This window comes from Giraffa tippelskirchi, chromosome 13 (assembly GCF_054371585.1).
Source record: "Giraffa tippelskirchi isolate mGirTip1 chromosome 13, T2T-mGirTip1v1.2.pri, whole genome shotgun sequence".
Lineage (NCBI taxonomy): Eukaryota > Metazoa > Chordata > Mammalia > Artiodactyla > Giraffidae > Giraffa > Giraffa tippelskirchi.
Genome location: NC_137287.1, coordinates 116,070,395 through 116,097,885, shown reverse-complemented (window position 1 = coordinate 116,097,885; position 27,491 = coordinate 116,070,395). Strand labels below are relative to the sequence as shown.

The following is a 27,491-nucleotide window of genomic DNA, read 5'->3' as shown; positions in this document are numbered from 1 at the left end:
GGGGGGTTGCCAGAGTGGCTCAGAGGACAGAAGGAGGAGGCTCAGAGAGGTAAACTGGTTCACTGGAGGTCCCACAGCCAACTGCGCCTGCCAAAGCCAAGAGCAGTGCTCTCACAGTCCCTGGGACTGGAGAAGGCAGGGGTTGAGACATGAGACACCACCGAATGTTTATGGAAAGTCACCATGGGGCTCCCAGTCCAGTGAGGACAGGGGGACAGACATCTGCGTGGGCAATGAGGATGTCAGTTTCTTGGAGGCAGTGGTAGCAATCTCCAAAGGATAAAGTGCTGGCCAGACAGAGATGCAGAGAAAGGCATTCCAGGCAGAGGGCATGGTGCAGGCAAAACTGGGAGGAAGAGAACAGCCTGAGGCGTAAGGGGAATTGTAAACAACTCAGGACTGGGGAAGAGGCTTGTGGAGAGGTGACGTGGAGAGGCTGGCTGGAGCCTGACTGCGTCGCGTGCAAGGCAAGCAAAGCACTTGGATTTTATTCTAAGGGCAGTGGGGCGGGAGGGTGTTGATAGATTTGAGATTGGGGTATTGTGTGTGTGTGTGAGTTTGTTTTGTTTAGGGGGAGGGTTCCAGTCTATAATCACATGCTCTTACGCACAGTATCTGCATTACTTTTTCTCCTTGCAAAACTAATACATTTTAGAAAACATTCAAACATGAAAGAAATGTTTTTAAAAACAGAGGAAGAGCACTCTCACCCTCAGATTTTGCAGCCCCAAAGGGAGCCACGGGGTGTATATATCCTATGAGACCTTGAACTCATTCACTTGAAAAATATTGGTTTTTTTTTTAAATAAATAATACATTTCAAGATTTAAAAAGTCCAAATTTGGGAGCTTCCCTGGTGGCTCAGAGGTAAAGAATCTGCCTTCCAATGCAGGAGATACAGGTTTGATCCCTGGTCTGGGAAGATCCCACATGCCACGGAACAACTAAGCCCATGCGCCACAATCCACGACTACTGAGCCCCTAAGCCTAGAGCCCATGCTCTGCAACAAGAGAATCCACGGCAATGAGAAGCCCACATCCCACTAGAGAGTAGCCCCACTTACCGCAACTAGAGGAAGCCCACACACAGCAATGAAGACCCAGCACAGCTCCAAAAAAGTCCAAATTTGTATTTAATGGAAATTTTTCACCCCTGCTAGTCCCCCAGATACCCGGTCTGTATGCCCAAAGCAACCAATGTAATTTTCTTGTGTATCTTTCCAGAGCTATTCTATGCATGTACAAGAAAGTAGGTACATGTATTTGGTGTTTTGTTTTTTTACACAAATGGTGGCTATAAACACACACTATACACATTGTTTGTCTTTTTCGCTTAACAATACATCTTGCAGATTATCCCATATCAGCACATAAAGAGCTTCCTCATTCTTTTATTTAACAGCTGTTGTGGAATACACTGAAATTTATTTCACCAGTCCCCTCTTGATGGACACTTACGCTGTTTCCAATCTTTTTCTACAATGAACAATGCTACAGTGAATAACCTCATACATATATCATTTTGTGCTTGTGTGAGTGTATCTGCTGGATAATTTTCGGGAAGTGGAAAAGCTGGGTCAAAAAGCATGTGCGTTTGGAATCAGGATAGATAATGCCGAAATGTACCAGATTACACTGGCGAAGAGCCGCCTACGAGAGAGCCTGTTTCCCCTCCCCCTCGCCAACCCTGTGGGTTCATTGATGACTTTAAAGCCGGAAAGTGACACACTCAGGTTTTCATTTTAACAAGATCCCTCAGGCTGCCCCTGTATAGCATGGCTCAGAAGCATGCACTGAATTCAGGGACACCCTGGAGCCTGGGGTGCCAGCAGAGAGCCCCTAAGGACAAAAGTCAAAGCCTGCACCCTTTCTTGGCACCCACCCAGACTCCTTAACTTGCTTCATCTTGTTAGGGGGCCAGAGATGATACGGGATTGCTAGGGAAGATTTGTTGAGATGCTGAGGAAGGAAAATGAGGAGTGACAATGAGATCCTGCAAAGGGCAAACCTTGAAGACCTGGGTGAATGTACAGGACTAGATTAAGGAAGGAATCTGGGGTTTCCTAACGTCGGAACCTGGGATGGAAAGGGGCATCATCTACAAAAACCGAAGGATGAGCGTGGCTTAAGAAAACTGTTGAGGGGCAGAGGAATTACTGAGTATGCTTCAGGATCTGGTGCAGAGCTATTTAATTCGATTTTAACTCTGTTGGCTTTAAGATGAGAGGAGGGAAGAATCGTCTAGAATAGGCCATCTGAAATATGGGTATAAAGCTCCAAGAACACTTGGAACTCTTTGAGCTTTGGCTTCCCCATGTGCACAAGAGAGATAATACTCATCTCATGTGATTGCTGGGAGGGTCCAGTAGGAGAATTCATTCATTCATTCATTCACCAACTCTTTATTGAATGCCTGTACATGTCCTGCTGTCTCCAGGCCCTAGGAATGCAGCAACAGACAAACCCAAGACTCTACCCTCACGGAGCTTTTAAGTAGGAAATACAGAAAACAAGCAGATAAACATGCAACCTAATATTGAGTAGCAATGATGCTAGGAAGACACCTAAGCAGGATAAGAGAGTCGACTGAGATGAAGAAATCCGGACAGACCTTTCTGGAGAGGTGACACTGTGGCTGAGCCCTAAATGAAAGTGAGGGGGTCGGCCACCCAGTATCTAGGACAGAAGATGCAGGCCGGGGAACAGCGAGGGTGTGATGGGCACAGTGCAATCCCTGGGGATGATGGTGATGCAACCTTCATGCCTTCAGCCTGAGAGTTCACCAGCTTTAAGGTGGAGAGGAAAAGAGAGGACAGAGAAATAAGGGCAGGGCCAGGACCGAGTCTGGGAGATGACAGGGGTGGGCAGATGAAGCATCAGACTCCAAGAGAGTGAGGAGGATGGCCAGGTTCTAAGAAAGAGCATCCCCCACCGCAGAGAGTCGGGAGGAAGGTGGCAAGTAGGAGGCCGTGGAGCCTGGGAGGGCAGGAATGGTTCCCAAGAAGCTCGAAAGTGGGCACCGGGCAAGGCAAGCGGAGAAACACAAACGGGGTCCTTGTTTTCAGGATCCTTCTACTTCTACAGTCTGAAAGGGTCTTTGTGGAGGTTACCCAGGAAGGACTCGATGTTTCCTCCTGGAGCCTTCGGCCCCGCGGTAGGACCCGCCCCAGTGCCATTTCCAGCCCCAGCTCCATTTCCCCAGCCAGGAATATTCCGCTGATGCGGGTCTATATTTAGCAGCCGCTGTGAGGTACAGTCTGTTCTCGCTGTGCAGATAGCAGGGAGCAGAGCCGGAACGGGGCCTGAAAGAAAGGTGTGAGGGAAGGGAGGAGGCGGGGCGCCACGAGGCCCGTGCCAGAGGAGGAATTAGCGTGTGTGTTTTAAAGGCCAGGCCTGCCAGCAGACCCCCCACTGGGAAAACAGGGATGGCGTTTGCGGGGCTAATGAGGCATCACTTGGGCTCCAGGGCCCTTTCTGCAGCATTTGGAGGGGACAGCGGGGGCAGGGAAGACAACAGCTGGAACTGGGGGCGTAGAGTGAGGACAGGGCTGTGGGGGGCCGGGGCCAGGTTCTCATTACCAGCCCCCACCCAGCCACTATCCCAGCAAGAATAGAAAGCCTCTGGCTCTCAGAGACTTCAAGATCTCTGCTGAACGTCCTCAGCTGAGCCAGAGATGCTGGCTTTCGGAAGAGGGAATAAAACTCACCCTTGTAAGTGCCAGATCCCAGGGGTCAGGATGATGCCTGGATCTGGTTTCTGCCTTCATGGGCTTTTGTTCCAACAGAGAAGCCAGATACAGACAACTACACCCAGGCTGTGAGAGGCAGGCAGAGGGTCTATGGTTGTAGGTCCATAAGTCAGAATGTTTATTGAACACCTACTATGTGCTGGACTGTATAGATAAGATGACGAACAAGGCCAGTGTGGATCTCGGCCTTTGTGGAACTGATTTATGGGGCCCACAACCCAGGACTTGAGGAGCGGGAATCCTCAAGGCATCTCCAAGATGTGGGACCTGCTACTGAAGCTTTGTCTCATTTAACCCACGTAAGAGCCCTTTCCACTGAGTAGTCCCATTTTACAGAATTGGAAACTGAGGCTCAGAGAGAGTTAAGAACTTGTCCAAGGTCAGATAACGTATAAATGGTGGAAAGAGGGCTTGAACTTGTATCTATCTGACTCTAAAGTCCCTCATTTTTGTGCTACTTCTTATCTGACTCTGTGTAGCCCTGGCACATGATAGCCCCTCAGTAAGGCCCTGATAAATGAGTCAGTGAATGAATTTTCAGAGCCAGATGTTTGCTTTTTAAAAAATAGCTTTATTTATCCATTTATTTTTGGCTGTGCTGGGCCTTCATTGCTGTGTGGGCTTTTCTCTGGCTGCGGAGAGTGGAGGCTCCTCTCACTGTGGTGTGCAGGCTTCTTATTGGGGTGGTTTCTCTGCTTGTGGAGCACAGACTCTAGGGTGCACAGGCTCAGTAGTTGTGGCTCCAGGCTTAGTTGCTCCTTGGCCTGTGGGATCTTCCCGGACCAGGGATTGAACCCGTGTCTCCTGCATTGGCAGGCAGATTCTTTACCACTAAGCCATCAGGGAAACCCATAGCCAGATGGTTTAAGAGCTGATTTGAGAATTTTCCCTCAGACTCTCTCCCTCCCTCTCAGGTGGACACCAGCCTCCAGGATGCTTCTCCCCGCATTGGGGATAGAATGGGGTGTGGAATAGAGCAGATGGCAAAATATGCCATCAAGTCCTCCCATCCCTGAATTGGCCTCCTAGTGACTTCAGCTCTTCCCATCGAGCAGGGGAGGAGGGATCTATTTCCCTGCCCCTTGAATCTGGGCCGCCTTACGACTTGCCTTGGCCAATGAATGGAATGTAGTAGAAATGATGTTCTGCAGATTCCCAGGTTAGGTCTTAAGAGACCTTGCAGCTTGCATGCTTCTCTCCTGGAACGTGGTCCTGACATCACAGTTGAAGGAAGCCAGCCCAGCCCACGGGAGGATGAGAGAAGGTCTGGTGAACAGCCAGGATCAACCGCCCAGCATGTATCAGTACATGAGGCCATCTTGGACCTTCAGCCAGATGGCCCTCCAGTGAAACACGGCTACAGGAGTGAGCCCAGAAGAGGAACGGGCTGGGGAATCTCGATTTCTCTGTTAGCTATCTACCGCTGTGTGACAAACTGTTCCCAAACATGGTGGCTTAAAACAGCAACAATTTATTATTTGTCACGATTCTGTGGGTTGGCTGGGCAGTTCTTTTGCTGGGGTCACTCACATAGCAACAGTCAGCTGGCAGGTCAGCAAGGACAGCTGTGGCCTTTCATCTTGGGTTTCTTCACAGTGCAGTGGTCCCAGGGTTCCAAGAAGACAAGCCCTGGCACATAAGGGTTTATCAAGTCTCTCTGCTCCTGTCACACTTGCTGATGTCCCATTGGCCAAAGCAAGTCCCACAGCCGAGGCCCGAGTCAGCGTGGGAGGGGCTGACCCAAGGCGTGGATCCCAGTAGGCGTGGTTCATCGGGAGCTATCACCATAGCAACCTGTCATTGGGTGTGGCCCCGGGGGCAGGGTCCAGAGGCAGCATGGCTTCAGGGTACCCACCTACTTGTTGTCCAGTGAGAGCACCTGCTCACACACTCAGCACAGCTTCATGACCCGTTTCTAGGGATGAAGACTTAAGTGTCCCCAGCTCCTCTGGAGTCAGAAGTGACAGGGACAGCAAGGAGGCCAGTCACATAAGCCTGGCACCTCACCCACAGGCATAGATCTCAGACCCCTGCTCCCAGCCCCACTCAGAGCCGGTCACTGAGCTTTTGGTCCACAAGCTTGTCCAGGCACAGTGGCCCCATCACCAGACTCCACATCAGTGAGACCCTAGATGTAAATGACAAAGCTCAGCCCATAGACTTCCTTGGTGGCTCAGACAGCAAAGCATCTGCCTACAATGCGGGAGACTTGGGTTCAATCCCTGGGTTGGGAAGATCTGCTGGAGAAGAAGATGGCAACCCACTCCAGTAGTCTTGCCTGGAAAATCCCATGGATGGAGGAGCCTGGTGGGCTACAGTCCATGGGGTCAAAAAGAGTCGGACACGACTGAGCGGCTTCACTTTCACTTTTTCTTTAGCCCACCGTAAGTGCTCTCCTGCCCCCCCACCCCGCCTCTCTGCCTGGCTCACGCAGGGAGCCCCCCACCACGTCTCTGGCCCGTGATCACTCCCCTGTCAGTCCATCTGTCTGCCCTCTCCTTTCCTCCCTCTCACCTTCTTTCTCCACCCCTCACTGTCCGTCTGTCTCTCTGGGTCCCCGAGGTCTGTTCATGCTGCCCTTGCTGTTCTTGGCCTTGGCTTTCTTCTTTCTTTCTGTTTCTCTCCAGGCCTCTGTCTCTCCGTGGGTCTCCCTTTCCCTCTCCTCCCCTCTTTTCCCTTTTGTGCCTACAAGTACGTGGCGCGCTCAGTCTCTTTCCGCTCTGACCTCTCAGATTCCTCTCTGTCTGTCTCTCTCTCCTTCCCTCTCTGCCACCTTCATCCTCCTCCCTCTCTTCTCTCTTCCCTTCCTGCTCTTTCCCTCCTTCAGCCCCTCAGGGTAGAGGATACACAAGTCCACCTTCCCAGGATGGCCCCTGCCGTCCCGGACTGCAGACAGGCCTTGAGTCCTGCCCTAATCCCCAGAAGGGATTCCTCTGACAGTACCAGTGTTGAGGTCCAGCACCAGGGAGATGGAGCAAGGAGCCCACCACGTGATTGGAAGCATGGCTTGCCTGATTAGGATGGAGATGAGCAAGGGCTCTCTCAGGAGCTGAGACAGAACCACATAAACAGCATCAGTCTATCAAAGGCCTGGGCTCTCCCCTTGTACCTGAGGGTGGGTGGGGCAGGGGATACCAGGCTGGCTGGGCAGGGGCCCTCCATCCTTACTGAAGTCCAGCAGAGCCATCCACAGCATGGGCTGAGGCCCCAGAGAGCCTGCTGGAATCCTGACTGTGCTTTCTACATGTGCGACCTTGTGCCGGTACTTAACCTGTCTGTGCCTCCATGTCCTCATCTGTAAACTGGGTATAATCACAGCACCATCCTCATAGGGCTGTTAAGAAATTTAAATGAGGCAGTTCACTTTAAGGTGCTTAGAACCATGGCAAGCACGGGGTAAATGCACATCCATGTCAGTTATTGCTGTAGCTGTCACATGCAGTTCTCATGAGGTGAAACTGCACCAGTGATTCTCAACCAATTTTGCCCCCCAGGGACAATTTGCCAATGTCTGGAACTATAGTTGGGATGGGGAGGGTGCTGCTACCAGCATCTCGTGGGTGGAATCATCCTGCCTGAGATGTCCACGGTGCCAGCTTGGGAGATCCTGCTCTGTGGAGAAGTATGTGATGGTCCCATTTTATAAATGAAGAAACTGAGGTCCAGAGAGGTGAGGGGGTTTGCTCAAGATCACCTGGTCAACAAATGGCAGATCTGGGATTTATCCCAAGTTCATCTGCTTCCAAGTCTCCCCTGCCCTTGGAAAGATCCGTCCAGGCCAAGGAGGAGTCAGGAGGGAGCTTATTGAAGAGTCTTGAAGGCTGCTGATAGAGGGTCTCTATGACCCCTGATTAGACAGACTCCACTTTCCGTATCTCCATGGGATCCCACAAAAGCAGGCACACCCCCTAGATGCACCACTCCTGGCTCCCCCAGTTACACACACACACACACACACACACACACACACACACACACACACTATAGCCTCTGCTCCCGTTCCATTGCCTTTATCGGAATCTAGGGGCTGTCTGGGGACATCAGGAGTGAGAGATTGCGTTTTATGGGGCACATCGTGGGGCTGCTGGTGCGTGACTCCACCCGGTGCTCAGGCCCTGGGCACCGCCTGCCGCCACCTGGTGCTCACAGGTTGAAGTGGGTCAGGGGTGGGGGGACTCTGACTGGCTCATCAACTCCCTCCTCCCTCCTGATCTCCCACCGTATAAGCGTGTGTGCAGAGAGACCAGAAGTCCAGCCTTCCCCTGCTCAGAATCCATCTCGCAGGCACCCGTTCTGCTGCCCCTTTGCCTGCTTCCATTAACAGTTTGAAGGATTGTCTAATCAGCAATTAGCTGATGCCTGGACAGAGAATCTAGGGCCGGGCCCCAAAGGAAGGGGCTAGGGCCCCCAGCGGCTGGAGGATGACTTAATCCTGGAGGGTGTATGTGTGTGTGTGAGAATAAGTGTGTCCTAGTAGCTACGTGTGTGCCTGTGCGTGTGACCTCATAGGTGTTACCTTGTATTAATTATTATATTAATGTATTAATAATACATCTAAGTGTGTGAGACATATCAGTGTTTATGTGTGGGTGAGTGTGACTCCATCGTGAGTGTGTTTGAGGGTGGCTGTGAGGCCAGTTCACTCAGTTAAACATTCACCAAACCGCCATGCTGGGCCTGGCTCTGGGCTGAGTGACACCAACCCAGAGATGAATCAGACACAGGCCAGGCTCACCCAGAAAATGTCAGGATTCCCCCTCATATGGGGAAACTGAGACCCCGAAAGTGGGATCGGAGGCTCAAGGGGGGTCACACAGTGCCTGATTCTAGGCCCTACGCCTCTTTTTAGTTAAATTGTCCATATTCTATTGCTTTTGTGTTGCGTGTGACTGTGCGGGTATACATGTATGTGTGTGACTGTGTGAACGTGTGTTAATACGTCTGTATATAATGTGTGTGTTTATGTGTACAAGTGGGTGAGAGGGTGTGTGTTTTAAAGTATATGTGCCTGAATCTGGGCTTCCCCAGTGGCCCAGCGGTAAAGAATCCGCCTACAATGCAGAAGACACAGGTTCGATCCCTGGTCTAGGAAGATCCCCTGGAGAAGGAAATGGCAACCCACTCCAATATTCTTGCCTGGAAAATCTCATGGACAGAAGAGCCTAGTGGGCTACAGTCCAGGGATCACAAAGAGTTAGACACGAACTGAGCGACTGAACACACGTGAATCTGATGTGTGTGTGAGGGTGTGTGTGTGGAGCACTGAGTGTGAGTTATCTGTGCGCCTATCTGTATAAGCATGTGTGTGTGCATGTGCGTGCGTGCGTGCGTGCGTGCGTGTGTGTGCGTGCGTGTGTGTGTGTGTGTGTGTATGCTGAGCCCCACACCTGCACGGTGGTTGTATCCGTGTCTTCTGCATCAGTGACTCCCCTCCTGGACTTGAATGAGCTTGGCCTCTGCCTGGGGAGGGGTCTCCATATTGGTTGGCAGTTGGCAAGGGCCATCCTTGGCCTCAACCCCCCCACCCACAGGTGTGATCCGGACGGCCGTGCCCGACCTTGACCGCGAGAGCCAGGAGCGCTACGAGGTGGTGATCCAGGCCACAGACATGGCGGGCCAGCTGGGCGGCCTCTCCGGCTCCACGACAGTCACCATCGTGGTCACTGACGTCAACGACAACCCGCCCCGCTTCCCGCAGAGTGAGTGAGGCCTTCCTGGAGGGAGGAGCAGATCTGTGTGTCTGTCTGGTCATCCTTGCCAGCCACCCTCTGATCCCAAGCTGCCCTGCAGCCTTCTCGCCATAGAGGGACTCCCCGATCTGTCCATCTGTCTATCCATCCAAGTCACCCACTAACCCCCTCCCGCTTCCAATCTTGCTTTTTGCAGGAGACAGCCCCAAAGTTGTCTGATTTTCTATACATCCATGTAACACACTTACCACCCCTCCCTGCACCTTGCTTCCAGCCAAGAGTGAGCCCCTGTCTGTCTACCCACTCCAGCTGGTCCTTGCACACACCCCTGTCATGCTTATTATGTGTGATCTGCTACTGACCTGAGCTTGCAAAGGGACGCTGGGGGTGGAGGGACAGACACAGAGGTGTCTTAGATATACAGACAGAGGCTGCAGCCATCCCCAGGGGCACCTATCATTGTGCATAGAAATGCTAGGGTCTGGAGAGTCAGGTCTTTCCCTTCTCTGAGCCTGGAGGACTCTGTGCTTCTGAACTGGGGGAGAGTGCTTTCCACTCTCTGCCTCCCCAGGCACAACAGAGTGGGGGTGACTTCTCTGGTCCAGTCCCCCACCTCCCATCTGCCCAGCCAGCCCCTCCGTCCCAGGTTCAGACGAGAAAGCTGTGCCCAGGAAGCCGCTGAAGCTGGCAGAGACTAAATGCCGTGGGAAGCCGGGCTGATTCCTATCGGGCGAGTCATTACTTGAGGTCTACTGCTCTCACATTAGGCCCTGCCACAGGGGACTGACCCCCGAGAGATAAGGGAATCCAATCCCTTAGCTGAGAGCACAGCGCAGCCTAAGCGCCTCAGTCCAGACACCGCGCGGGGTGGGCAGAGCCGGCCAGCCAGCTCCCTGTCTTTGCTGTTGCCCAGGGAACCCAGTCCAGCAGCCACCCTCAGCCACTCCTCCAGCCCAGCCCCACTCACTTGATGGGGAAGCTTCAAAGCCCCTGTGAAGGGGCGGGGGCCACTCAGTTTTCTGTGTACCAGGCTGTGTGCCAGCCCTGAGCTGGAAGAGGTGGGGCAGACAGAGGGTCCAGGGCCCCTGGAAGACTCTTGTTTATTCATTCATGTATTCTTTCTCTTTTTTTTTAACCTTTTCATTTTATATCAGATTATAGCCAATTAACAATGTTGTGATAGTTTCAGGCAGACAGCAAAGGGACTCAGCCATACATATACATATATCCATCCTCCCCGCAACTCCCCTCCCATCCAGGCTGCCACATAACATTGAGCAGAGTTCCCTGTGCTGTCCAGTAGGACCCTGTTGGTGATCCATTTAAAATATATAGCTGTGTTGTTCATATGTTCCTTCTTTATTTCCTTATTGGGAAATACAGCACACAGACAGAAATGCATGAAATATAAATGTCCAGTTCAACACATAATTACAAAACAATCATTCTTGTAACCACCAACCAGGACCCAGAAGCTACCACAAGTCCCTTCTTGATCATAACTTCTCCCCACATCTCTTCCTCCAGAGTTAAGTACCACCCACTTTCATGATTATCATCTCTTTGTTTTTCTTTTTCTTTTTTATCGAAGTATAGTTGATGGATAATAGGGGTTTCCCTGGTGACTCAGACGGTAAAGAATCTGCCTGCAATGCAGGAGACCCGGATTCAGTCCCTGGGTGGGGAAGATCCCCTGGAGAAGGGAATGGCAACCCACTCCAGTATCCTTGCCTGGAGAATTCCATGGACAAAGGAGCCTGGTGGGCTACCGTGCATGGGATCACAAAGAGTTGGACTCGGCTGAGCGACTAACACTTTCACTTTCTTTGATGTATAATATTATGTAAATATTATGTAAATTATAGGTGTACAATACAGTGATTTATAATTTTTAAAGGTTTACTCCATTTATAGTTATAACTAATTATAAATTAGTTGCTGTATTCCCCATGTTGCACAATATATTCTTGTAGTTTATTTTAAACTTAATACTTTGTACCTCTCAATCTCCTCCTCCTATATTGCCCCTGCCCGCTTCCCTCTTCCTGCTGACAACTATTAATTTGTTCTTTATATCTGTGAATCTGTCTCTTTTTTATATATTCTTTAGATTATATATATAAGTGATATCACACAGTATTTGCTTTCTTTGTCTGACTTATTTCACTTAGCATAATGCCCTCCAAGTCCATCCATCCTGCTGCAAGTGGTAAAATTTCACTTTTTTATGGCTAAGTAGTATTTCATTATATATCAGTTCAGTTCAATTCAGTTCAGTCGCTCAGTCGTGTCCGACTCTTTGCGACCCCATGGACTGCAGCACGCCAGGCCTCCCTGTCCATCACCAACTCCCGGAGTCCACCCAACCCCATGTCCATTGAGTCGGTGATATCATCCAACCATCTCATCCTCTGTCGTCCCCTTCTCCTCCTGCCCTCAATCTTTCCCAGCATCAGGGTCTTTTCAAATGAGTCAGCTCTTCGCATCAAGTGGCCAAAGTATTGGAGTTTCAGCTTCAACATCAGTCCTTCCAATGAATATTCAGGACTGATTTCCTTTACGATGGACTGGTTGGATCTCCTTGCAGTCCAAGGGACTCTCAAGAGTCTTCTCCAACACCACAGTTCAAAAGCATCAATTCTTCCGTGCTCAACTTTCTTTATAGCCCAACTCTCACATCCATACATGACCACTGGAAAAACCATAGCCTTGCCTAGACAGACCTTTGTTGACAAAGTAATGTCTCTGCTTTTCAATATGCTGTCTAGGTTGGTCACAACTTTCCTTCCAAGGAGCAAGCATCTTTTAATTTCATGGCTGCAATCACCATCTGCAGTGATTTTGGAGCCCAGAAAAATAAAGTCAGCCACTGTTTCCACTGTTTCTCCATCTATCTGCCATGAAGTGATGGGACCGGATGTCATGATCTTAGTTTTCTGAATGTTGAGCTTTAAGCCAACTTTTTCACTCTCCTCTTTCACTTTCATCAAGAGGCTCTTTAGTTCTTCTTCACTTTCTGCCATAAGGGTGGTGTCATCTGCATATCTGAGGTTATTAATATTTCTCCTGGCAGTCTTGATTCCAGCTTGTGCTTCCTCCAGCCCAGCATTTCTCATGATGTACTCTGCATATAAGTTAAATAAGCAGGGTGACAATATACAGCCTTGACATACTCCTTTTCCTGTTTGGAACCAGTCTGTTGCTCCACGTCCAGTTCTAATGGTTGCTTCTTGATCTGCATACAGGTTTCTCAAGAGGCAGGTCAGGTGGTCCTCTATTCCCATCTCTGTAAGAATTATCCACAGTTTATTGTGATCCACACAGTCAAAGGCTTTGGCATAGTCAATAAAGCAGAAATAGATGTTTTTTCTGGAACTCTCTTGCTTTTTCGATGATCCATCATATATACCACATCTTCTTTATCCAGTCCTTTAGGGTTGATTTACCCATGTAGGCATCACCTAACATTATAGTTTAATTTTATAAGTTTTTTAACCTTATCTAAATGGAAACTCACAATACAAATGATTCATCTTGCTTTTTTATCTCCCCAAATTATGTTTGTGAAATCACATGTTATTGCTTCTAGCTATAATTTATTCATTTTCAGTGCTGTATAGTATTCAACGATTTATCTATTCTCCTGCCAATGGACATTTGGATTGTTTCCAGTCTGAGGTTATTATGGAGGACACCACTTTGAACATGGTTGTATGTGTCCTACTGCTGTTTTGCATGCAATTTCATTAGTCTACAGAGGAGCAGAATAAACTCTTCTTCAACTTTACTAAATAAAGACAAATTGTTTACCCCCATGAAGAAATGCATGTGTCCATCATACCACATCCTCACTGACACTTGGTGTTGTCAGATTTCTTTCATTTGTGTTAATCTAGTGAGTGTATACTAGTAACTCATGCTGCTTTTCATTCATTCACTCACTAGTCACTCAAACATTTCATTTACGTGACGGCCTGGTATTCTGCCAGGCACCATGAATGCCTGATGAATAAGAGATGTGGTCCCTGCCCTGCAGGAGCTCACAGCCCGGAGGGAGGGAGGAAAAGAGAGAGGGAGGAAGAATAAACAGGAAATAATAGGGAAATGCAGTAATCCTTACAACAGGATAAGTTTGGGGGCCCTGGACACACAGGACCAGAGCCTGGAGGTCTGGGAACCTTCCCCGTTACAGGAGGTAATAGTCAGTGAGACTAAAAAGGAGGGCAAACGGGGAGGCGAAGGCAGAGAGGAGAATAAAGAGAGGCAATGTCTAGAGGTGGGACAGAGCAAGCCATCCTGAAGGAATTACAAGAACTTTAGCCAGGTTGAGGCTCACGTTGAGGTGGGGAGTTGGATGCATGAGACTGCAGAAGTCAGCAGGGGCCAAGCGGTTTGTACAACTTCATCCCAAGTGCAGCGGGGAGCTATGGCAAAGAGTGGGGGCGGCATGGTCAGCTTGTGCTAAGAGTCCCCCTGGGACTCTTATGTGAGAGTCAGTCAGAGACAGCCACGCCACACAAGGATATCCAGACCAGTGGGGGCTCCAAGAGACACATCCCCAAAGCCACAGCCCCTGCTTCCCCTGGGCAGGCCCATCACGTAGCAAATCACCCTCACCTTCATCTCCACTCTGGGAGGAGAGCAGGGAGCCATTTGTGTTCTACTTGACCCTCATTCCTTCTGGTTTCCCCTCTGCTTCCCCACTCTGGTAACAGTGGCCATCTTGCCACTCTTCAAACATGCCAGGCATTGCACCCACCTCAGGGCCTTTGCACCTGCTGTTCCATCTGTCTTTCCCAAATATCTGCTTGACTCATTGCCTCACCTCCCTCAGACTTTTGCAGAAATGTTGTCTTTTCCTCGATTACCCCATTTACAGCTTTTTGGCTGCATCCTGCAGCGTGTGGAATCTTAGTTTTCCAACCAGGGATTGAACCCTCTCCCCCTGCATTGGAAGCACAGAGTCTCAACCGCTGGACCGCCAGGAAAGTCCCAGTTACCCTATTTAAAACTCCACACACACTTTCATCATCACTCCCCATTTCCCTTCCCAGTTTTATTTTTCTCCCAAGTACCATTTGACATCCTGTTTTACTGATGTGATTGTTTAGTGTCTTTCTCCTTCCGTTAGGAGGAAAGCACTGTGAGCCCTGGGATTTGGGTCTGTTTTGCTTGTTGCTGGAACCCCAGTATGTAGAGCTGCATCTGGGACATCACAGATGCTCAATAAATATGCGGAAATGAAGGAACCAATATCATTAACATCCACAGCAACAAAAAAATCAGTGTGCAGCCCTACTATTTGAAAGCAATGTGTCCCGTTTATTGGGGAGGTAACAGATACTAGTGTCTATGCTAAGTAATTGACATGCATCATCATCTCAGTTAATTGGGAAATGACAGTGCTATTAGGAAGGCACTATTATTATTCCCATTTTACAGGTGAGGAAAACCAGAGCTCAGAATTACACAGCCAGGACTGACTCCAGAGCCGTAGCCTTGATCACTGTGCTTCTCTGTCCCCTTACTGGGCAGATGAGGACACTTGAGTCCCAAAGAACTGCAGGCACTTTCTCAAATCAATCAGGGGATAAAGCCAAGGTCAGAATTAGAACCCTCCTCTTTGCACTGCATCCCGCATTTCTGCAGAGGAAGCGCCTCTCCCAGCACCAGTCCTGGCTAAGCAGGGAGCTCCAAGGAGCCCATCTGAGACCCCCACCTCTCCCCTAGCGCTGGTGGAAGCTGGGGGAGGGGCTGCCTTACCATCCCTGCTCACAGCTGTATCCCCTACAGAGATGTACCAGTTCAGCATTCAGGAGTCAGCCCCCATTGGCACAGCTGTGGGACGCGTGAAGGCCGAGGACTCAGACGTGGGCGAAAACACAGACATGACTTACCACCTCAGGGAGGAGAGCGGCAGCGGCGGGCACGTGTTCAAGGTCATCACCGACAGCGACACGCAGGAGGCCATCATCGTAGTGCAGAAGGTGCGGCCGCCCGGGGAGCGATGGGGGAGGCAGGCCCCAGGGCAGCAGGGTCGGGAAGGGGGTCACTGAGCAGCCAAATACCCCATCCCACTTCACTCCAGGGATGAAGTCTCTCTAGAGACGCTGGACCAACCTGGGAAAATGCTGATGCTGTCCTTCCCGTTTTACAAATGAGAACATGAGGCACAGAGAGGTAAAGTGACTTGTCCAAGGTTGTACAGCTAGTTGTCAAGAGCCAGGAGTCAATCCAGATTTGAATCTGTGCTCTTACATGCTATGCTGTGCTACTTCAAGTTCACACCAGGCCCTTTACACTCACTGTTTCCTTTCATCTTCATGTTACCCTCGGAAGGAAAACATATTATGACCATTTTTACAAGTAAGAAAACAGAGATTTAGAAAGGTAAAAGGGCTTGCCCAAGATTATACCTATTAGGGATGGAGTAGGATTTGAACCCAGGTCTGGTGACCTCAAAGCTCTTTCCTTCCTGAGTATAACAGCCTCCTTACTGACCAGCCCAGGAAAGAAACTCAAACAGCAAACTCAGCACCCCCTAGGGAAAGGAGACAGAGGTCAGATAAAAAAGCAAAAATCATCTTCCAGGGCTTGGTCACAGGCTTGGCAACTCAGGGCTGCACAGGCCTTTGATGCTGTCCATTTCAACCCTGCTGTTCCACGGGAGGTCTGAGTCCCCTGCCCTGGCCTACAAACAGTCATGAGCCTTTGTATACTCCCAGGGGTGGAATGCTCACTCCCTACCAGAGTCCTGCTCTTCCTTCTCCCATTCAGCCACAGTCTATCTTGCTCCTTGTCAGCCCAGGCTTTGCCTCCTGGGACTCACAGAAATATCTGCCCCGACAGCCCTTCATTCATTCAATAATCAAGCTCTCCCTGGCTGTGAGGGTTTGAGGATAGAGAAAACTCTGTTTCTTCAACTAGGATAAGAATATGAGGCTAATACTTAAAATGAAGTGTTAATAGTGTGCCAGCCTCCTTTCCAATGCTTTCCATGTATTAACTCATTTAGTCTCTACAACAACCCTCTCAGTACTATTATTGCCCATTTCATAGGCGAGAATCTGAGACCCTGAGTTCAGTCCTTTGCAACCAAGGCCAAGCATCTTACAGAGAAGTTGTAGGGACAAGGCCCCAGGGAGTCTGTCTCCAGAATCCACCCTTTTAAACATTACGTGGCTTTCGGTCTTTTGACCTCCGCTTGTCTTCACTATAAGATGAGCCCATTTCACAGATGGGGAACTGGAGGCCTGGGGAGGCCCAGCATCACAGAGCAGTAGAATCAGGCCCTAAGCCCAGCCCGGGGACCCCAGAACAGCATTTGCTCTCACCCCCAGTGATGCCCCTGTAGTAACTCCCCCATCCTTCCTGCCTCTTGCCCCCTCACCAACACCCCCCATCCCCCCTGCTCCAGCAGTGGCGCCTGAGGTGTCTCTGTGGAGTCAGTGCTGGCTCAGGGAGCAGAGCCCCCGCCTGATTGATGACCTGGCTCCAGAGCCCATCACTCACTCCCATCACTCATTAGGCCAGGTCTGCGCCTGCCTCCCTGCATCCTAATTTCCCAGGCAACAGGATGGAGGGAGGAGGTAGCCCTTCTTTTCTTCTTTTTTTTTTTTTCTGTTGGAGAAGGGGGTGTGGGGAGGGGAGGTTCTGAGAAGAAAGGAGGGTCCATAGACAGAGGGCAGTTCTCCAGGAAGGCAGCCCTTGCTGCCCAGATGGCTCCCCCAGTGTGTAACAGTGGTGCCCATGGTTCTACCACTGCCCTTTCTCTTTGCTCTAAAGGCATTGTCCTTAGGAGGCCAGAGCCCACGCAGCCATGCAGCTTGTCCATCAGAGGGTCACCCACCAGCACTCCCTGATGAGGACCAGGGCTCAGCGTGGCTTTAGCCAGGTCTCTGAGGAAAGTTCTAAGGCTGCCCAGCTTACCAGGCTCAACTCACATTAGCAGTTGCCACCAATAATACACCAGGAAGGTCTCATCTCACCCTCCCGCTGGAGGCCCAGAGAGGCCGAATAGATTGCCCGCGGACACACAGCCGGGCAGCCGCAGATCCAGCGCCTTTCCTGCCGTGGGGTTAAGGGCTGGGACTTGACAGCCTCACTGCTGGGGATGTGAATCCCGCTTCTGCCAGGGACTAACTGCTAAGCGACCTAGGGCAAGTTACAGAGCCTTCTGGGCCTCGATGTTCTCACGTGTCAAATAGGATGATAATAATAATACAAGCCTCTTTGGGATGCTGTAAAATTAGATGAGTCGCTACATTTAGAACACTGGCACACAGCGCTTTGTAAATTAATAAATTAATGCCAGTCTACTGTGCCGGGTAGCCGGAAGTCTGGGCGTCAGTATGTGACCCTGTGTCCCTGGGCAAGACTGTTCCCAGCAGGGTTTGACTTTCTCTACCTATAACCCGACAGTCAGCGATGCCATTGAATCAGTGATGCCTCAGCCAACTGTGACCTTAAACCAGCCCCGCCCTCTCAGGGTCAGCTCCGCCCCCTCGGGGCCAGGCCAGCCCCCCAGACTTGGGCTCTGCCCACCTGGAGGTGTGGAGCAGACCCCAGCCCACTCACCGGCTCTCTGCTCCCTTCCGCCCATCCCCCCAGCGCCTGGACTTCGAGTCCCAGCCGGTGCACACCGTGGTCCTGGAGGCCCTCAACAAGTTCGTGGATCCCCGCTTCGCTGACCTGGGCACGTTCCGCGACCAGGCGATCGTGCGCGTGGCCGTGATCGACGTGGACGAGCCCCCCGAGTTCCGGCCGCCCTCCGGCCTCCTGGAGGTACAGGAGGACGCGCAGGTGGGCTCCCTGGTCGGCGTGGTGACGGCGCGGGACCCCGACGCCGCCAACCGGCCCGTCCGGTGAGACCCCCGCCCGGGGCCGACGCCTGCTGCCTGCTACCCTGCCAGCGCCTGCGGACAGACGGCGGGCAGAGGGGGTGGGGACGGGACAGGGAGGGGTGAGGGGCGGTGATGGTGAGGGAGGAGGGGAGAGAGCGATGGACACGGGCCGCCGGGAGCCAAAGAGACAAAGGAATCAGATTCGAGAACAGTGGCAGAGAGACAGGGAACTCAGGATAACGAGAGAGAACCAGGTGTGACACACGCAGCAGTGACTTGGGCTCAGCCTCGGTCCTCCACCAAAAGGGGGAAAAAAAAAAGATAATTTCATCCTTCCAGCTTTTCAGGTCAAAAATATTGCAAACATCCTCGACTTATGTTTTTCTCTCACACCTCCCTCCAATCCATCAGCAAAGCCTGTCATCTCTGCTTTAAAAACATCTCCAGAATCTGACCACTTCTCACCTCCTCCGCAGCTGCCGCCCTGGTCCAGGCCACCTGTTTCTCTTGCCTGATTACTGCCTCTGTCTGCTTCTGTCCTCACCCCTCTTCAATCTAGAATGGGCACAGAAGCCAGATTGACTCCCGCCCCACCCTTCTCATGGCCCAAACCGCCCTTCACTGGCCCTCCTCTGCTGAAAGCCCTCCAAAAGCACCTCTGGGCTCAGGATAAAAGCCCAGACCCTATCGGATGTGGCCTCACTATAACCTCTCAGACCCCACCTCCTGCTCACCTCCTCCCTGGTTCACTCTGCTCGGCCACATTGACCTCCTCACAGCTCCAGCGAGACACCCAGCCCGCCTCTACCCCAGGGCCTTTGCACCTACCGATCCCTCTGCCTGGAATGTTCTCTCGCTTAACATCTCCATGGTTGGTCCTCTCACTTTCTCCAAGACTTTCCTCAAAAGTCACCTTCTTAGTGCAACCTTCCCTGACCACCCTTTCTAAAATGTCAACCCCACCCCAACGTGTCCCCACACTTCATATCCATTTTCTTCTGTCCTTCAGCACCATCTAACCTGCTACCCATTTTCCTGATGACTTTGTACCTCTCCCTAAAAGATAAGGTTTAGGAGAGTAGGGATGTGTGTCTAAGTTCACTGCTGTATCCTCAGGGCCTCATGCTGCCTAGTGCTCAGTGGACATTCCCTGACACATGATGAATGAATGAAATGTAAAAACAGAGAAAGACAGAAAAGAGAGAGGCTCCTGGAGAGGTAGTGAGACCAAGAGTGAGAGGAAGTGACCAGAGAAGAAAAGCCAGTGGAAAGAGGGCAGGAGTAACTAAAGGACAGACGAACCGACCTGACACTGTAGGAGTAGGAAGAGGAGACTTGGGGAGAAAGCCAGATGCAGAGACAGAGGCATGGGGGGTGGGGCGCGGGGGGGAAGGGGGGCAGCAGCAGGTGGGCAGAGGGGACAGGATGCTGTGGCACTGTCGGGGTCCCTGGAAGGGTTTGCAATCTGCAGGAGTTGAGGAGTCCCTGACCATGGCCCAGGTTGGAAGGATGTCAGATAGAGAGTGATCCAGAGGAGGAGGTGTCAGGGTCGGGTAAATGGCCACTGTTGACTGAATTTAAGCGTCTGGAGCTTCCTGTTTATTCCCTGAAACCCCTGTACATAGTGAATGATCCCTGAACCAACTGTGTGCCTAGCTCTGTGCCGAGCATTGGAGAAGGTGGGAAAGGGAGTTACTTTAAGGATCTCTGCATTACTCAACTCCATATGGGTAACATTCTCACCATCATCCATGTGAATGGCTTGTCCAGTGCATAGCCTGTGCAACCTTACATGGCAACCAAAGGTGAGGACACAAAGATGCTTAACTACCCATGGGCTCCCAGACTGGAAGCTACCCTCAGGGGTCTAGAAAGGCTTCCTGGAGAAGGCAGAAATTGTATTGAGCTGTGTACCTGAGTCTGGTCAGTGTAGCTATGAGATGAAGGCTATTCTAGGCACAGGCAGAGGAAGGCAAGAAGTGGTAGGTGTGGCTGGAGCTGAGTAGACTGTGATGTCTCCAGGAGGCTGAGGGCAATGAGCCAAGAGAAGTCTGACAGGGCTCAAAGATAGGCTGAGGGGCTCAGACTCAGTCCAGAGGTCCTGAATGGCTCCTAGGCTGCCTCCACCCTTCTCATGGCCAAAACCACCCTCCACTGCCTCTGAACTCCTCCACCACCCTTCCATCCCTGCTGACAATAGATACAGTCTTTAAACATCCCCGTCAGCCTCTGGCTCAGCCCCAGACCTTTCCCAGGAGGGCATTATCACCCTTGTTTGGCAGGAAACTGAGCCCCAGGGAAGGGAGGAGGTTCCCTGGGCTCACAAGAGTTCCCAGGCAGCAGTAGGAGCCTCGTCCTTGCCTCCCAGGTCCAGCGCACCCCTCTGCCTTCTCCCCTCCTCTCCAATATTGCTCTCCCCACTCCCCACTCAGTCCTCCCCCTCCACCCTCTGTTGACTTCCCTTCCCCCCTGCTTTCATCTGCACTGAAAGGGCCAACTTTGAAACCTGCTTCTCACCTCCTTTCATCTCTCTCTGCCGCCCCTTCCCTGGGGCTCCTCAGATGTGGAGGCGGTGAGGAGCTTGAGACAGGTCCAATTTCATACCACAAACATTTACCCAACTCCTCCTCCTCCATGCCCAGCCTGGAGCCAGGCCCAAGATGACTCAGCCAAGGGCAGAGCTGGGAAGGAGCACCCGGTCTGTAAGGGGACAGATGGCTAGAGAAGGGGTCCTCACAGACCACCTGGGCAGCCCAGAGCCTGGCTTATGTTCCAGCTCCCAGAGTTCCAAGGGTCCTGGACTCAGTCAACACCTAAGCATGTGAGCCATGTCACACCCGGCACTGTTCCAGACAATGGGGAAACAGCGGTGATAAGACCCAGTCCCTCCACTCAAGGAGTTTGCCTTCTCCTGGGGGGCAGGGGAGGCAGGGAAACAGCCAATAAGTAGTTGAATGTTCGTTGCCACAAGTCAACAGATGGTTAAAAGGGATCATTGCTGATAAGAGCTATGAAGAAAATAAACAAGGTAATAGGATAAGACCAACTGGTGCCACAGGGGGCTACTCTGGATTAAGTGATCAAGGAGTTGACAAGTGAGTTGACATCAGAATGATCAAGAGAGAGCCAACTAGACAAAGATGTGGCAAAATGCCTTCTGGGTGGAAGGAATGAAAGTGAAGATTGCTCAGTCATGTCCAACTCTTTGCGACCCCACGGACTATACAGTCCATGGAATTCTCCAGGCCAGAGTACTGGAGTGGGTATAGCCTTTCCCTTCTCCAGGGGATCATCCCAACCCAGGGATCAAACCCAGGTCCCCACATTGCAGGCGAATTCTTTCCCAGCTGAGCCACAAGGGAAGCCCAAGGCTACTGGAGTGGGTAGCCTATCCCTCCTCCAGTGGATCTCCCCGACCCAGGAATTGAACCAGGGTCTCCTGCATGGCAGGTGGGTTCTTTACCAGCTGAGCCACCAGGGGTAGAAGGAACAGCAAGTGCAAAGGTCCTGAGGCAGGAACAGGGTTAGTGTGGCCCTGGAAATGGAGTGATATCCCAGGCGGAGCAGGACGGTGGCACCTGGGAAATACAGGGATGTGGATGTACAGGGTGATTTTTCTGAGTCCTGTACTGCAGAGCATGGAAGAGGCCTCACGCTGCAGCGTTTGGCCCTCAGGATGTAGCTTTACTCATTTTACAGATGAAGAGACTGAGGGTCAGAGAGGAGAAGTGACCCTCCCAATGTCACTCAGCCTGAAAGGGGGAAGGAATGGGATTTAACCCATGACTGTCTGATTCTTGAGTCCAGCCTTCTGCCATTTCACCCCTGCTTCTGATTCTCTTAGGGCTCCCCTCATAGCTCAGTTGGTAAAGAATCTGCCTGCAGTGCAGGAGACCCGGGTTCAATCCCTGGGTCAGGAAGACCCCCTGGAGAAGGAAATGGCAACCTACTCCAGGATCCTTGCCTGGAGAATCCCATGGACAGAGGAGCCTGGTGGGCTGCAATCCATGGGGTTGCAAAGAGTCGGGCACAACTGAGCGACTCACACTTCTTCTTTCCGATTCTCTTTGTAGTTTGAACAGCTTCCAACCTTATGCTGTGCCCTCCCCCTGCGTGAGGCACAGAGAGTCAGACGGGGGCGAGGGGAAGGCTGGGGCCCCGTGTGAGTGAATCGAGTGTAAGATCAGTGGGCTGAGCAGGGGCTTAAGGGCTCAGGAGCTCCAAGGAGGGTCGGATTCTCTGGGCACCAAGAGGGGATGGAGCAAGGATAAAGAGGATGGGGTTGGAATGGGAGGGCAGCGTCCGGGGTGCAGTGGCTGTGAGGACCTGGTGGCAGGAACAGAATCATGGAGCCGGGAGGTCAAGTTCAGGAGCAGTGAGGTCAGCTGAATGAGCTTACGGGAGGGGTGTTGGGGCCAGAGAGGAGGTCGGGGAGGGGGCACTTGGGGACAAGCTGAGAAGGACCTTGAATGTCAGGTGAAGGAGTGGGACTTGATCCTTAGGCAGTGCGAAGTCTTGGAAGGCTTTGAAGAGAAAGAGGAGAGGGCTCAGATGGGCCCATCTCTGGATCAGGCAGCCTTGCAGACAGACTGGCTGTTTATCAGCCCATCCCCAGCCCTACCAGCCCCAGCCCCCTCGTGAGTCTCCCGTGAGTGTCAAAAACAGGAAAGTCCACGCTGGACCAGAGAGAGAGCAAATACTTCATTTCCTCCCAGCATTCCACAATGGGGTGCAACAGAAAGCACATGGGTTTTAGAGTCAGAGAAAAACCTGGAATGAATCCTAGCTCAGTCACAGAATTATGGGAAAATCACTGCATCTACTCCAACCCTCAGTTTTCCTATCTCTAAAATGGGTGTCATGGTAGTTCCTGCCTCATTCATTTATTCAAGAAAAACAAAAAGTACTAAATGTCTACTATGGACCAGGTTCTGTGATCAGTGGTCCCAGGGTTGGAGGAAGGATTAAGTGTTTGGCACATAGTAGGTCCTCAGGAAACAGACCTTACCATTTTTCTCGGTGGTCTGGACACCCGGTACTCCCCTTCATTCTGCAACCAGTACTAACCCCATACAGATTTCTAGGCATTGTGTGTGGGCTTTGAGGGTGTGCTTTAAAAGGGGTGGGGGAGGGGAAAGAGTCAAAGGCAGGATGGAGTGAGCAAAGAGGAATCCCCAGGTCAGGGGAGCAGCCCCTTTTGCATGTGAAGAGTTTCCCCCACTAGGAGCTCAGGCGGGGGCTGCATCAGGCAGCCTCCTGTGTGTGCACGTGTGTGTACACAAGCCCGGATACGGGAGCACCGGGCAGCCTGGACACGCATGAGTCTGCACACTTTCATATTTATCATGCCTGCGTGAGCTATATATGCTCCTATTGAAGTGATGAAAACCCACATGCGCACTCAAGCCAGGAAGACATACCTTTGCCACTTCTCTCACCCTGACCTTGACCTGTGCTCTTCCCAGGGTGTGTACCCGGATGGCCCTGAGGCGGCTCCTCTTAGACGTGGGACTCTGCACAGACACACATGGCTTGGGAATCTGGCTTTGCCACCCATCAGCCCTTCTGCCCCAGGGCAAGGGGCCTGGCTTCTCTGAGCCTCAGTTTCCCCATGTGTAAAATGGCAGCGGCAGTGGTGACAGTCATCTGCAAGGCTGGGAGGGGCTCCTGCATGTGCAGGCCTTACACAGGCCTGGCACAGAGTCTTGCTGAGCAAATAAAAATGAGAGCTAATCCATACGTCATGTGGCAGGGGCCCAGCGCTGTTAAAAGTGTTTTATTGGTGTTTTATTGGTAGTACTTGTCTAATCCTCACAACCACTCTGTGAGGCAGGTGTTATTATTAGCACCATTTTTAAGAGGGAACCAAAGACCAGAGAACTTAAGTGACTGACTCAAGGTCACATAGCTAGGTTTCAAACCTCGGCCGATGGCCGCCGGATCCCACTCCTGACCACCATTCCCAGGCTTTCTTTGCACTTGTGCACACACCACACACACTAGGGGACACAAACCTACACTCTTTCACTGCACTCTTCCACTCACACCTGCTCCTGTTCCCCTTCCTGCCCTCCAGGTCCTGGCTGACCAAATGAGAAGTGAGATTTGAGCAGAACCTTCTAGACCACAGATGCCTCCTGTCCTTCTCAGACCCTGGCAATGCTCCCACGTCCATGCATGGTACCTCCCACCCCCAGGCCTGCAGACCACACACTGGGCTGGGGGGGCTCCTGTGTCCCCCTTACCAGACATTTCTGAATCGTCATTCAAATAACAATAGTGCTCACTCATAGAGTCATTTTCCTGGAACCCGACTAGGCACCTGTCCCCCAGCTAGGCATGTAATCCTCCCAACCACTTGTAAGATAGGAGTAAAATCACTTTTCCATTTTCCTCAAAATTAAGGCTCAAAGATGAAGTGGCCTGCCTGGGGTCATTGTGGATCCTGCCCCAAGTCTGAGCGCCTACCTCTTATACCTTCCAGCCGTAACACGGCATCACCCACACGCACTGACCGCCTGCAACACAGACCAGACGCATAACTCGAGCGCCGCCAAGTGAGGGCTTCAAGCCCCCCCTCCCCGCTGCCCCCCACACCTGCCCGGCCAGGCTCCCTGCCACATGCCGTGCCCTCCACCCATCCCTCTCTCCCGCTCACTGGCTCCCTGAGCTGGAACAAAGCCACACGGAGCTGCAGCCCCAAGTCTTTAGCTGGTTAATGGCGGCTCCCCACGCCCCCCTCTCCCTTCCCATGGCCTTGGGAACAGCTGCCTCCACTTAGAATCCATCCCCCTCTTCCCCTCCAGGAGGAAACAAAAGCATAACTGGGAGGAGAGAGAAGAGAGGACAGAGGTCTGAGCAGAGAGAGGAGGAGAAAGAAGAAGGCAGTGGGCATCCTCCCATTAGCCCTGCCTCACGCCCAGCCCCGACCAGGCGATCAGGGGTCCCTGGCTGTCTCTTGGGCTCACTTCTACCTGTAAAATCAAGAGGTCTCCATGGTTCCTTCCAGCTGAGCCAACACTACTCAGAGTCTGGTTCTACCTCCTTTGGACCCAAACATCCAGCAGTTCAGGCTTGGGTCCACGGTGACCCGAGACTCCGTGCACTGCCGCTTTGGATGGTTCAATGTGCTAGAAAGAACTCTGGGTGTAGAGTCCCAAACTGGGGTACAAATTCCAGTTCTCTGAACAACCTTAGGCAGGGTTATCACTCACCCACATGGCACATTTTGTAAATAAGAAAAAGGTCCTCCTTTGAGAAGATGCTCCTGAGCTAGCACATGTGGCTGGGCAAGAAGAACACCAGCTGGTCTTCATCCCCTCTTCAGCCTAGTAACTTTGCGCAGGACACAGCCTGCACAACCCGACTTGGCAGCCCTAAGCTTGGCAAGCTGCCTCTCTTGTCTTCATCTGCAAAATGGGTTGAGCTCACATCAGCCTCACAAGATGCCAGGCAAGGCGGGGCCTCATTGTCTCATTTGCCATTTTACCCCCAGAGTTTAGCACAGAGTGGGCTTCCCCTGTAGCTCAGCTGGTAAAGAATCCGCCTACAATGTGGGAGACCTGGGTTTGATCCCTGGGTTGGAAAGATCCCCTGGAGAAGGGAAAGGCTACCCACTCCAGTATTCTAGCCTGGAGAATTCCAGGGACTGTATAGTCCACAGGATCCCTAAGAGTCAGACACGACTGAGCGACTTTCACTTTCACTTTAGCACAGAGCAGCACGGAGAAGGCATTCAGCTAATGTTTAGGCATAAAGGAACGAAGGGAGGGATGGCTGGCGGAAAAGTAAGCTACAGACTGTTAAGTGCTGTCCTGGTGGGAGGAATGATCATCTTGGATCTGACCCACACACTTTCACCCAGGTCAGGAGGACCCAAGCTGATCAGGGCCAAAGAGGATGTGCGCTTAGCAACTTAGAGAGAGGAGGCAGCATTAAACTAGAGATTCGGGGGACCTCCCTGGGGGTGCAGTCACTAAGACTCTTTGCTTCCAGTGCAGGGGATGTGGGTTCAATCCCTGGTCAAGGAACTAAGATCCCACATGCTGTGTGGCATGACTGAAAAAGAAAAAACCTAGGGCCTCAGGAGACCAGCTGTAATGCCCACTACACCCACATGCCCCGCCCTTTGCAGTCTGCCACAAGCTTCCACTTCCACTACAGCAGTGAATGTGAAAACAGTAAGGGCTGTCACCTAGGCCCGGTTCCATGGATTACCTCCTGTAACCCACACCAGTGAGGTATGAATCACCCTATTTTGCAGACAAGTAAACAGAGGCCAATGAGATCCAGTGCCTAGTCCAAGGTCACCCAGGTGGAATAAGAAGCAGAGGATTCAAAGCCAGCTCCAACTGCTCCCAGAGCTCTGAAGTCCCACTGGGTGCCACTGTGCTCAGTACTGTGCGACTCTTGGCCACCGCATGGACTGGAGCCCTCCAGGCTTCTCCATCCATGGGATTATTCCAGACAAGAATACTGGAGTGGGTTGCCATTTACTCCTCCAGGGGATCTTCCTGACCCAGGGATCGAACCAGTGTCGCTTGCATCTCCTGCATTGGCAGGTGTGTTTTTTACCACTAGCCACCTGGGAAGCCCCTCCTACATGTACTGGGTATCATTACCCCCATTCTACAGATGAGGAAACTGAGACCTGGAGCGGTTTGGTAATGCAGCCAAGGCCCACTGAAGGGTCATCTCAGGGCTTCGACTTTCAGTGCGGGGACGGAAGTGGGTGTCTGGTGTCCTCCTCTCCGTGGGCCTCAATGTCCCGGCTCCGGAAGATGTGGGAAGGGCCTGTTTCCTCCAGCCGGAGGAAGGGGGAGGTGTGCCCCGCCCCACCAGGCTCCATTGTCCCTGCTGCACAAAGAGCCCTTGCTTGGCATTCGGGAGCCATTGTAGGCCGCGCAGCCTGGCGGCGCCCCCGCCCGCGTTATCAGCCCGGGGAAGCGGCGGACAGAGCTGGCGGGGCCTCTTTGGGCCGCCGCCGCCCGAGACATGTGTTGGACACAGGCCTTTCAGGCCTGGAGCCGCCGCACAAAGGCCCGGGAAGGAAGCGGAACAAAGGGCTTTTTCACGCGGCAAGTGAAAAGCCGCAGATTAGCACGGGCGCGCTGCGTTGGCGGGAAGTGGCCGGTGGCCAGACCTCAGACCCCGCCCCAGCTCAGCCCGCGTTCCAGGTCTGGGGCCTCCGGAGAGCCTCAGAGCGGCAC

At 52.0% G+C, this 27,491-nt stretch overlaps 1 protein-coding gene and 1 long non-coding RNA gene across 3 annotated transcripts in view; one reads left to right on the top strand and one right to left on the bottom strand.

Annotated features, from left to right (window-relative positions):
- CDH22 (cadherin 22) overlaps window positions 1–27,491 on the top strand; it is an 80,307-nt gene that overhangs the window by 27,385 nt on the left and 25,431 nt on the right. For both annotated transcript variants that reach the window (XM_081553425.1, XM_081553426.1), the window contains exons 4-6: window positions 9,281–9,448; window positions 15,233–15,426; window positions 18,050–18,303. In XM_081553425.1, the coding sequence (XP_081409551.1) occupies window positions 9,281–9,448; window positions 15,233–15,426; window positions 18,050–18,303 (616 nt within the window). The remainder of the gene's footprint in view (window positions 1–9,280; window positions 9,449–15,232; window positions 15,427–18,049; window positions 18,304–27,491) is intronic.
- Window positions 14,741–17,825, bottom strand: LOC145531325 (uncharacterized). The gene is made up of 3 exons (XR_014072359.1): window positions 17,383–17,825; window positions 15,856–15,980; window positions 14,741–15,770 (listed from the first exon to the last, which is right to left on the bottom strand). It is a non-coding gene; the product is annotated as an uncharacterized LOC145531325 (long non-coding RNA).